The sequence below is a fragment of the Bubalus bubalis genome, chromosome 4 (assembly GCF_019923935.1).
Source record: "Bubalus bubalis isolate 160015118507 breed Murrah chromosome 4, NDDB_SH_1, whole genome shotgun sequence".
In the NCBI taxonomy this organism is placed as follows: Eukaryota; Metazoa; Chordata; class Mammalia; order Artiodactyla; family Bovidae; genus Bubalus; species Bubalus bubalis.
Window position 1 is genome coordinate 123,163,451 of NC_059160.1, and position 12,619 is coordinate 123,176,069.

Consider the following 12,619-nt stretch of genomic DNA (forward strand, 5'->3'; position numbering starts at 1 on the left):
AATATTGAGTCTTTTCAGAAAGTCATTCGTCCCCTGATTCTTGATTTTCTCAGGGGAGGCCAGCAGGCCAAGAGAGGCTGGCTTTGAAACTCTTCAAAGGCAATACTGGGGACAAAACCTCCTCATTAAGAAATCTCACTGAATAGCTACTGTTTGGGAGACAAATGAAAATGGATAACTTTTTAACACTGAAGAAATGTTAAAGACCACTCTTAATTAGACTACCTGCTGCGACACAGTCTTGATCTTTCAGGAGTTTTACAACTGCATTTTTAATTCAACAAACATGTATTGAGTGCCCACTATGTGCCAGGGACAGCAGGAGGTAAGGGGACATGAAGAGGGGCAGGTCATCATCTCTGTCCTCTAAGCACTCGCAGTATCATTAGAAAGCCAATTACGTAACCAGGTTACTAGAATACAAACTAAGAGCTACAACGGAGGTATGAGTAAAAGTCTCTGGGAAAAAGAGAAAGAAACGACTGACTTAGCCCGGGAGAGCAGAAGAGGCTACAGGGAGGAGGTGAGAACCGAGCTGGGTCTTAAAGCACGAGGAGTTTGGTAAAGAAAGACGGCATCGTGGACAGGAGAGGTGGTACCACACAGGGGCACAGAGCGCTCGCTGGCGCAGGGAAAGTCAGAGGGGCAGGGGCACGGGGTGCACGGGTAGGAGCGGGGGAAAGGGAGAGCGGAGGCCAGAAGGGAGGGCCTCTGCTGTGCTCCACAGTCTGGGTGCCGCCCTGAAGCAACAAGGACTGAGGGCTGTGAGGAGGGGGACACCTCACAAAGTTTACTCTTCACAGAGATGATAACTGCTGGCAAAAACAGAAAAGACACACTGGAGAGGGGGAAGGATGGAACCCAGGTGAGAGGTGGCTGTAGCGGTCCAGGCAAGAGATAATCAAGGCTCAGACTGAGACAGTGTCTCTGAGGACAGAAAAGAAGGGTCGAATTCAGGAGAGATTTTTAAAAGGCACACTAAGACAGAATGTGGTGGCTATCTGGGGATGAGGGAGAGGAGTGGGCAGGAAGAGCTGAGGCTGGGAGCCTGGGTGGAAGGCAGGGCTTAACCATCGTGAAGAAGTACAGGAAGACGGACAGCCGTGGGGCGGGGGAGGGTGTGAGTCCACCGGGATGAGTGAAGTCTGGAGCACTTGTGGACGTCTACTGGAGATGCCCAGGGCACATCTGCTGCCCACTGCACTTACGGCATGCTTGGACGCCACAGTTCTTCAAAGTCTGATTTCTCTTCAGCTTTTAAGAGTCTTTGGTTTCGGGGTTCCTGTCTAATCACTGCACAGCTCTCTACCTCATTCTGCCAAAGAGGGGACATAGCAGAATCAAGATTTTAAGCCATTGGGAACAAAGAAACTATGTTTGTTGAACCTATCTCTAAGCACATGAACTGGCTCTGAAGTTGTCTGCATAGCAAATGCAATCATCACCATTTAAGTCTCCATCTTCCTTACTAGCTGGGAGGCGGCCATCACCCTGGGACTGTTCAGCGTAAGTGAACAGAACCGTAACAGGTAACCCTCAAAGTAAAGGCTTATAAAAATGAGTGTTCAGAATATACCATTTTTGAAACATCCTTACAAAATGAGTAGAATTCAACAGAAAAGTTTCTGCTGTTTTTATTACCTAGGAATATCCAAAATGTCTGATATATCTACTGAATTAGACAACTGTGAATTTGTCATGTAATATACCCTAATATATTTCTAATGTATTATATCATAAATTAAATAAGCAACCGTCCACTTAATTTCAGGACTATTGACCTGGAGAGACCACCTTTAGGATACAAAGATAGCTCAGACTCGTTGGTCCATTTAATACTTAGTCTCTACATTTAACAAGAAAAAGACAGATATCTAAACTAGGTTCATTAATTTAATTAAGGCATTTCACCACTCAGTTTTCCAATCTCTGTAACGGGGACACCCTCTGCTCCTTCTATACATCATGGTGATGCTGCTGGGATGAATGAGACAATACGTAAACACTCTGACTTCCTCGGACAGCAGATCTACAAAATGCAAAAAGAAAGTTCCCGTCTATTACACACATCACTGCTGTGTTGGTGAGCGTGGTGAAAAGGAAGAAAGCCCAAATCGCTTGGTGAGACTGGTTCATTGAGGGGCTTCTAACACTCAGAGGATGAAAGCATTGTTTTTAGGTTTTCATCAGGTAGATGTGAAATAAACCAAACTGAATTTTAGTCCATGTTCGGTTTCTATTCAGTGTCTCTATTACCACTCTTTTCTGAAAAAATTCTTTTTGAAATAACACAAAGGGCCCTTCTTGCCTACATTCCTCAATGTGGCTTAAAAGTGAAATCAACTGTTTACATTTGTTTACTTTAAAAAAATATTTTTACCCTCTCGGTACTAATAATTGGCATTTTTTTCTATTTCAAATTTCTTTCTCCTTCATGTGATACTCAAGGGATAGATTCTGAACACAGTATTTTAATTCTGAATTTTTTTATTGAAGGTGACTTGAAGGTAAAGAGAATATGAGAGGAATAGAGGGCAGAGACAAAATAAACTGGAAGAAATCATCTGGAAGCTGCTCAAAGCACATTTTAAATAACTCAAAGCCTGCACTGCCTGTCTGAATCCTGAGGGGGACAGAAAAGGTCCTTATTAGGACCACCTCTGCACATTTGCAAAAATGGAGATGAAGTATATGAAATAAGATTTGCAAAATTAATTCCTTCTAGTTTGGTTTTTAATGGATGGGAGTTAATTTTTTTTTTAGAGTCTATAAGACTTAAGATTAAATTCTCACATGGAAAATAATCTATAATACCAGATTTATGTTTACAGTTTATAAAGGACTTTCATACATTTTATTTCATGTAATTCTCACTCCCACTTCAAGAGACACAGAGTAGCATCATCTCTACCTGATAAATATGGAAGGAAAGGCTGAAAGAATTGAAGCAGCATGTCCAGCAGTGCAGATAATAAGATTCAGAGCAAGAGCTCAGAGCACGACCTTCCAATTCAACGCTCTGCCCTTGAAATTTACCCCACTGATACTTATTGAGCACCTACTATGTGACAGGCACCATCTGTAACATGGAGGATTTACAACTCGTGGCCTTTTAAAAGGTAAACCTTCTCCCCAACCTCCAAGTGAGTGTGTTTATGTGTGTATCAGATCCTCAGTTATTTTCAATGATAACATCCATGTACTCTTCTCTGCTACGTGCTACTGAAGCTCTTCCCATCTTCCAAAGTTCAGGTTAAGTGCAACCTACTCTGAATTCTCCGCCTCCTGGTCAGAATGAGTGTCTTCTAGCCGGGTGGACTGTCTGTGGCTCTCAGGCCAGCCTGTCTTCAATCAGGCAGTTTGGATGTGCCAGGCCTGGGGTGAGAGCCAGAGCTCCACCCTCAGCTGTGTTTCTGCCCCTCGCCCTGACAAGAGTGAAGCTACTGCAGGACAGGCTCCTGGAACAGGCTTGGAGAAGACAGAGTCCCAGCCAGAGGAGGGGGGGGCAGCTGGTGGTGACTTTCAGCCCCACTCAGCTAAGACAGAGCATCTCCTTTGTCCCTCGACCCCTCCTCCCGACAGAGTCTTCAAGCAACAGTGCTGGGACCCCTCCTGCAGCCCCCAGAACCCCCCCAGGCCATCTGACCACTCCTGACCTGAATGCGGCAGCATCTCCTGGTGGAGGGGAGCATCTCTCCTACCCTCTTCAGCCACCGCTACATCAGCAACCATTTCCTTAGTACAGATTGAATCTCAACTCTCTATTTCCCCTAAATCTAGACTTTAGAGCTCCTCCGGGCCTACCAGCTAAAGTCAAAATGCTCAGTAGAGTGCTCTTGACCTTCCAGGACTCCCTTTCCAAGCGTGGGTGTGTCTCCCAGGTCATTACTCACACCTTCCTCTCAGCCTCAGAGTCCTTCCCAACCATGCTCTGCTTTCCAAGTCAAGATGATGTCCACTTATTCTCTGGACCTTCCTAACTCCTGAGTTCAAATGAGAGCTTCTCACCATGGCTTCCAAAGCACGCTGCTGATATTACTTTCTTTGGTTTATTCACCACGTGATAAATCATATGTGGAGAAAGGCTTTGTAAACTGTGTCTGTCCTAAGTGTAAAGCATTATTCCTCCTTTATAACCTTTCATCCTCTCCCCTTTCGCACCTTCCTCCAAGTACGTATCAGACAGTAGGAGCTCAATGAATTTGTTGATTCAAACTACTTTCTAAAATAAACCAACTGGACATGTGAAATGTCATTTCAAAACCTGCCAAACTAAACCCCGGCTCAGTTCCTCCCACCACGGGGGAGATCTAGCATCACTGCAGGTACACATATCGCACAGCACTTTCACCTTCAGAAGTCCTCTGTGAAAGAAAGTTAAACCTTTGTATAGCATAGCTATGGGCTGGTTTTTGTTCAGTTCTAAGGACTGCTGAAAGTCTTCATGGGCTGTTGCATAGTCCTACAAAAAGGAGAATGAAAAAAAAAAAAGTAGTATTCGTTAGATATTGGACATGTCCTACTTTTGATTGATAGAGGAAAAAAAAAATTCCCAATTTATTCTGCGCCCTTTCTGGCTTTAAAGGAAACATTTCATGACTACAAATATTAGAAGCATGCTTACACTGTTGAAAGAGCTGATTTTAATTGATGAGAGAAACTCACAAAGGTTTAATTTAAGCATACTGTCGCAACCACAAAAGAATATTATTTTAAATACTATTAAAGTCATAATCTGCTACAGATACTTTACAAATTACTTTAGTATTATTACAAAATAATTCCATTATTTTGATGTCTAAAATAATTATGATATAGATCAACCTTAAAATGTGTTATACTGAGGTTTTTTAAAATCTATTTTCTTTTGCAATAGAAAATTGTTATTGAAATGACTGTAAACCAACAAAAATAGCTATGGCAATTATAAATACCACCCATGATAAAAGGTAATCTTGCTAGGTTGAGAAGCTACAGTCTAGGAAGCCACATTAGTTCAGGTGATGATTCTTGGGCTGTGATACCCAAAGAAATTCAAACCCTTAAGTTTAATGATCACATTGATAACATGCACACCTGCTTCTCTATGCTGACATTTCCAAGAAAAGTTAAGGTATAATCTGTAAACCAAATTTCTCTTCTTCTGTTTCCCTCTCTTTCTTTTTTCCCCTAGCCCAGAATTAGTTACTGCTGACAAGTGAAGCAACAAAATGTGTTTCTGGTACTTAATATTTCTCCACTGAGTTCAATTTCAGCTACAGAAAATGCTTTCATAATTGTCTTATATCACAAACTATTAATCTACAGCCCCAAACCCAAATCTACCAAATAGTAGCTTTCTGAAGTAGAAGGAAAGCTGAAATTTTTACCACCATGAAAGGACACATTTCAAGGCAAAAATAATTCACCTCTGATATGAAGTACAGGGTCCCGCGATGTCTGTACAGCCGTGCTGAGGGCTGAAGTTGAATAGCTTTAGTGAGATCATTCACTGCTTCATTAATTCGTCCCAGAGGGGACAGAATCTATAAACCCAAAAATGTAATTAGGGGAGAAAAGTCCCAGTGACTGCCCCTACAACTGCCAACGCTTTTGACTTTTCAAGTCTGCTTCACCACCCCACACTTACAATGCGACTGTCTCAGCAGCCTAGAACCCTTGACTCCACGTACTGTGCAGTGAGATTCAAAGTCAACAGCTGAGGGGCTGCCGACCTTGTCCAGTCAAGGGGATGCTGAAGAACTACGACCATGGCAACTGCCCTGTCCCTGTTTCATGTTCTGTCTCATAACGGATGTTGCTTTTCTTGAAGTGCAACCATTTTCCCCCAACCTATCATTTACCTTTCAGAACAAAATTTGGCATGTCAAATTAATCTGAAAGTTAACTCTAAACAATTAAAACAGAGGAACTGATCAACACAGATTGGAGTCCCCATGGTATCTAGCTACACCATCTGTGGTATTAAGTGCTGAATGGCAATTTCTGGGATTCCAGGTGTTGTGGAAGCCCTCTGATGTGAACAACTCTCAACTCATCAGTTATGATCTGCAAGGTAATGAAAAAACATCTGCAGGCCTGTTCTGAACGCTCTTTTGATCCAGCAATCAGCTGTGTTCAGGCAACAATGACAACACAGAAGACAGCTCAGAATGCAAAAGCCCACCCAAAAGACATAAGATCATCCAAAACGGGTATCAGTATTCATGCAATCAAGCTCAAGCAATTCATCTGGAACAAATGTTCTTAAATTAGGGTTAAATTTGTTCTCATAACAGGTCATTTCCATCAAGTTTTACTAACTGGTTTCCTCCTCTGCAGGAACTTAAAAACCAGCAAGAGAGAAGATTGAGGCAGGCACACCACCAGTAGCAAGAGAGACAGCTCAGAGAGAGGAAAGAAATGGAATATGTGCCCTTAGAATTCAAGAAACATAGTGGTCTAGGGTTATATTTTGGAAGGAAAAATACCCCAACCTAGTATATTAGTATTAACATAACTGAATGATTGCACCCTAGCACAAAAATCAATATGCATAATAATGACCAGAGTAACTAAAAAAGGTTAAATTACATTCACTAAATATAGACAATTTCAGAAAGTATAAAAGTGAAAAGTTTCTCATAAAACAATTTCTGACATAAACAGTATATTGTAATTTAGCTGGAAAATTCACTATATCATGATATTATTGCCTGACAATGCCAGAAAAGGGGGATATTACTATATATTTTTAAGATCATTGGAAATCACTTTTCTGATTACCAATATCATTCTGGGTATACAATTAGCTTTTTATTAGTTATACAAATTTTCCAAAGCTGCCAAATCAGCCTTCTAAGTGCACTTAATTAAATTCATGCTTTACCGTAACATTTTAGCAGAGCACCGGTGTGATGGCAGGGAAGAACCCAGCACCCACTCCCTGGAGCACAGCGTCACCAAGTGAGCTTCCCAGTGCTCACCCTAAAAACCAACAGGCTTCTCATGCAGCAGCGAACAGATTACAGTCATTCAACCCTTAGGGTAGCAATCCAAAACAGACGAGAGATAATGAATTCTTTCATTATTTGAGAAAGAATTTCTTTCAGAAAGCCAAATCCCCAATAAAGCAAAAAAACTCATTTTAAGAAACTGAACTGTAATTTAACACACTATAATTTTGATAACAAAAACATCACAAATGCAGTTTTAAAAATATTAAAACATTTAGCCTTCCCTTTGCTTGTTAAGCTTTCTCCCTCAAAAGAGGGAGGAAAAGTCATTTGTCCCTTTAGTCCAACTACAAAATCCCACCAGAACAGATAATTAAAAGTTAAGTTCTAGTCAGATTGAAAATATTAACATAAATTCTCAAGCTCTTAAGATGGTTAAATGTGCAATAAAATAAATACAATATGAAACTTGGATAGTTTACTATTGTTTAATGAAAATGGTAAAATGGACATGTTTCATTTAAAAACATTAAAAGGGGTGCCTTGCACACAGTCCTTTCTCTGGCCTGAACACCCTTCTCCACCTTGTTCCCCAGGACATGGTTCCTACCCAGCTCCAGCATCACCTCCTCAGCGAGACCTCTGCAGACACCGCCAATGCCTGTCCCCTTGCCAATCTGTCCCAGGGATCCAGCAGACCATGTTTTTCTGCCCCTGAACAAGCACCCGCTCCGTGGTGTCCACTGTCACACGTATTACCTGGGATTGTCTCCACCTTGAGTCCTAAGTTCCGGTTATGGCCACCCTTACCTAGTCTACATCTCTATGTAGATAGGTGTATCTCCTAAGAATTAGATACAAGTGAGCACGTGCGCACACACACACACACACACGCTTCGAAAGGCAACAGGCCTCATCTGACCACACTGCCATACTGTTTTGCCAAATAAAGTATGTCATATACACAGTAAACACACATGTCATATCTTTCAGTGAACATGGACAGTGGTGGTTCACACCATAACTGTATTTTTAATACTAAATGTCACTAGTACATGTTAAATCAGCAAAGATTTAACATGGTAAATCAGGAAAGAGTATCACTCAGCCCATAGTTTTCTAGTAATTTCAACTGTTTAAATGCATCATGTACCTATGGAGGAAAATACAATAGGTTTACAGGAGGCTTAAAATTTATCAGCAATAAAATAAAAGGAAAAAAAAAAATCTGAAATTTTTTTAAATCCAATAACAACAGAGGGAAAAAGAAAACCACACTCACTTCTGCTCGCTGCTCAAATACCTCTGGACGATCTGGTTCCAAGGTAATTACTCGGCTCAGTTCGAACAGAGCAAGCTCAGCGTTCTTAATGTCCTTGAAAAGGCATTAGCTCAGTGTGAGATGTACTGTTACGCAAAGCCAGCTGAACAGACTTCTGAAAAAACTAACAATTTAGTAATGACATAACTATTTATTTAGAAATAAACAGGAACTTAGCTTCTGTGTAAGAGATCTGCCAAGTTAAATAAGCTGTAATTATTTAACTTGCTCAAGTCTACCTACCCACGTTGGACTTGGCTACCTAGCACAAATTCTTGGCTACGTCTAGCACAGGTGGCAAGATGTTTTCTCAATTTAACCTATTTAAACAGTACATCAGCCGATTTCAAGGGATGAGCATGTGGACACCAGTGTGCAAAATGATGCTGACTAGTGGCGATGTGGGGACAGAGGGGCCAAGTTAGTGTCAGTCAAAACCCCTCTGGGCCTATACACCTACTCCTAGAGGAGCCTAGGTAAGCCTGTTCTCTTTAAAATTACACATTACTTTCATATCAAAAATACATGAGGATGTTACTTTTATATTAAAAGTACATTAAAGATATAAGCAAATTTCACATCAAGATATAAAATGAAGAGAGATGAGAATAAGGAAGAAGCAGCTTATCTCTGACCTTTACTAGGTCAACTCTGATCATTTACTGATGCCCTGAACCTAAGTAGGGCTACTTACTGATGCTCCCTTCCTAAACATCTTCGTCATTTCCAAACCTGTGTTCCTGTGCAGTCTGCTTTCTCATGTCTCAGAAGCATACAATATTATACAAGATTTCTCCAATAGGTCAGCAGGCAATTAGGACAATTGCTTTTTAATTCACAAAAGTACAAAGTGACATTTCTCCCTCAAAGCATAATTTCATTTGAATATTTTTAATATAAAAGAAAAAAGTTCATGTATACTGTTTAAGACTGAAAATTTGGACATGTGACCTAGACCACTGCATTATTTACTATATAATCTCAGGAAGGTCTTCATTTTTACACCAAAGTGCCTTTGTTTGACCAAAAAATATACTTATTATAACCTTCTTCCCACACTCCTCAGAGAAATAAGTGAAATAAGGCTCCAAAGATATATCTATCTAAGAATAATATATAACAAATTTAAAATAATTTATTTTTTATAATATTTTACAAAAAAACTTCTGTTCTTCTATTCGACCTTTAAAAATTGAAGGATTCTAAGTACTGTAAACTGTTGATACCCAGTCTCTCTCTTACACTGATGAGTATTTCTCAGGGATTCTGTCAAGGTCTCATGCTTTTCTTGGCTTATGTTCAGTTCATCATGAACTAAAGTTTAGGCTGGCAAAGGCTGTCCTTTTAGAATAGAAAGTGAGGTGAAACTGACCTCAGAAGACCTGGGCAGAAATTCCCAGCCCTCTACTTTCCAGCCACTTGACCTTGAGGAAGTCCCCTATGGCCACTGTCTCATCTGTGAACTGGGATACTACCACCGCTGTCCCATCAGAGCTCAGAGAGCAGGGAGGGGCTCCATGGAAACCCTGGTCTGAGTCCAGCCATGTAGACACTATGGTAAGCGTGACTATTCCATACTCACATGTAGTCCCTTCTTTCCATAGGCTATCCCTCGGCCATAAATTGCACTAACCAGATCAGGCTCCTCCTAGTCAGACCAAAACAGAAACACGTCAAAAACTATAAACAAAACAAAACAAATCAGTTTCTGCTTAAAGCACGTTAACGCTGCAAATGACAGCTCTATGTTATGCTACCATCACTCGTGTCAATCAGTACACAGTCCCCGACCAAAAGAGCCTACATTTTTAAAACTCATTTGAATGAGACACGAATAAGAGATTTACATTTTAAAACACTAAAAAAAAAAAAAATAAAACCAATATTACTGCGCTTTGTGCTAGCTTCTTTCACACAGTCATCTTATTTAAATTGTAATCCTCTCAACAACTCTATATTGGCAGCACCAGCAGTCACAGCACAGAGAGAAAACGGGTGCTCAGAGAAGCAGAGACAGGAGTAATGGACTGGGTGATGCCTCTTCCTGGTTCATCTGTTTTCAGATAGTCATGAAATAATCTGAGAAGGAAAGAACCCATCACAGCCAGCTCAATGAGGAACAAGAGATGAGTTGGCTCCACAATCTATCAGGTATTAATATAATACAATCCTTTACTCTAATAGGTCAGAATAAGAAGCAAACCTTTCTTGCAACCTGCTCCCATGTGCCCTGGATAAAATGCCTCTCGAGCCCAAGGACAGAGTCTGCTGCCCCTCCATCAGTCCCATACACCATCCAGCGGTATGAACTGCCTCACTTGCAGAGTGAAACAGCATTTGTCCGCATGTAACCTGTGCAATTCTTACCCTCTTCTTTGAACCCTTCCCTATACATTGGAGAAAAAAGAGTACATAGCTTCTGGCTATCAGGTCCTGAGTGAAGAATTTAACAGGACTACATCAGATGATGTATCTTGCAGACCAATCTATAATCAGTTTCAAATCTGCGACTGAGTGTCTGCCAGTATTGTAGAAAAAGACATATCAACTTAAATGATAAGTAAATGGGAAAAAACAAAGGATAAGATGCTATTCACTAAAAAACAACGCCCCCCCAAAAAAAGGCTACCATAAACAGAATCAGGTACACCACATCAAGTAGTAAGTTGGTACATCACTGGTTGGGGCTTCCCTGGTAGATCAGACAGTAAAGAGTTTGCCTGCAATGCACGAGACTCAGGTTCAATCCCTGGGTCAGGAAGATCCCCTGGAGAAGGAAATGGCAACCCACTACAGGACTCTTGCCTGGAAGATCCCATGGATGGAAGAGCCTGGTGGGCTATCCCCCATGGGGCCACAAAGAGTCAGACACCACCGAGTGACTAACACACACAAGGCATCACTGGTTACAACCCAGCCAGCAGATGGGCCTCACGGTATATGGAAAGTTGAAATAAGTAAACAATTACACATTTCTAGCTTCTCTTGGAAAATAAAAAATCCAACAATGACAGACTCACATTTGGGCATGAGAATGTGAGAACGTGACAAGAACAACAACACCCAACTAGAGCGAAGTACTGGATGCCTATTTAGAAGGATATGTATTCACCAGCTCACCATGAGCCTCTACACTACATCAATTCACTTTGCTCATTTAATTTGCTTCTCTGGCTCCCATATAGTCTTGGATCTCTGATTTATAACATGTGTGTATCTGACATGAAAGGCTGCCCATGCTATTCGCTAACTGGAGAAAACTACGAGTTACAGAATGACAGAAGAATGGTAGTCACCTCCTATAAATAAGGCTTGTATATGATTATGTGGGTCAATATGTGCACAGAAAAATGCTCCCCAAAACACTAACAGTAATTTTCTCTGGGAAGTGGGATTACTAGATCTCTTCCTATTCTGCTTAATACACTGATGCATTCCTTTTAATTGTTTAACACACACATACGTTTATAATCAGGAAAAAAAAATATGTTAAGTAAAACATACTACAGAAAGTAATAGAAAACTTTGCTATCAATTGAAAATATTGTATTTAAATAAATTAAATAGAAAACTTATTATAAATTATAGAAGATTTAGAAAATGAAGAAAAGCAAAAAAAAAAAAAAAAAGAAGGTAAAGGGCACCCTATAATTCTATCACCTGGAGATAAAACTTCAATATTTAAATATTCTTCCTGGCTGAAAGAAAGGCAGAGCAAGTAGTCTGGGAGTGGGATCCAGGGCCAGAGGGTAAGGAAAGGCAGGAAAGAGAGTTCCCCACTGAGGAATCAAACTAAGACAGTCTTCAGGTGTTCCCCTAGGACCGGCACCTGCCGGAAGACCGCACAGTGCCAGGCTGGGCAGAGCGGGGCGGCTGCAGATCCCATGCTGCGCATGCCTGCTGAGGACAGTCTCCGGTGAAAGCAAACCCCACTTTCAGATGTGTCTCCAAATACACTATCCAAGAAGCTTTTCTCCTCAACTGAGAAAATTTTTATAACAAATGACAAGAGGTAAATTAGAAAAAAAAAGTATATTTAAATAAAGAGTTACGGTACTGATGAACCTTTCTGTGGGGCAGGAATAGAGACACAAACATAGAGGATGTACTTGTGGACACAGGAGGGGAAGGAGAGGGTGGGATGAATCAAGAGAGTAGCACTGACATATCTATACTGCTGCTGCTGCTGCTGCTGCTAAGTCGCTTCAGTCATGTTCGACTCTGTGCGACCCCACAGACGGCAGCCCACCAGGCTCCTCCGCCCATGGGATTTTCCAGGCAAGAGTACTGGAGTGGGTGGCCATTGCCTTCTCCGGACGTATCTATACTACCATGTGTAAAACAGGCAGCTAGCAGGCAGCTG

At 41.1% G+C, this 12,619-nt stretch overlaps 1 protein-coding gene across 10 annotated transcripts in view; it reads right to left on the reverse strand.

The window, feature by feature from the left end:
- Nucleotides 1-12,619, reverse strand: part of TTC13 (tetratricopeptide repeat domain 13) — an 80,741-nt gene that overhangs the window by 35,629 nt on the left and 32,493 nt on the right. For 4 of the 10 annotated variants that reach the window (XM_006055551.4, XM_006055550.4, XM_025284491.3 and 1 more), the window contains 4 exons: nt 9,839-9,904; nt 8,218-8,310; nt 5,409-5,525; nt 4,352-4,462 (listed from right to left, as the gene is read on the reverse strand). The exons of 2 other annotated variants lie outside the window; for them this stretch is intronic. In XM_006055551.4, coding sequence (XP_006055613.1) covers nt 4,352-4,462; nt 5,409-5,525; nt 8,218-8,310; nt 9,839-9,904 — 387 coding nt within the window. The remainder of the gene's footprint in view (nt 1-4,351; nt 4,463-5,408; nt 5,526-8,217; nt 8,311-9,838; nt 9,905-12,619) is intronic. 4 more of the 10 variants (XM_044942000.2, XM_025284489.3, XM_006055553.4 and 1 more) reach the window with 2 other exon arrangements.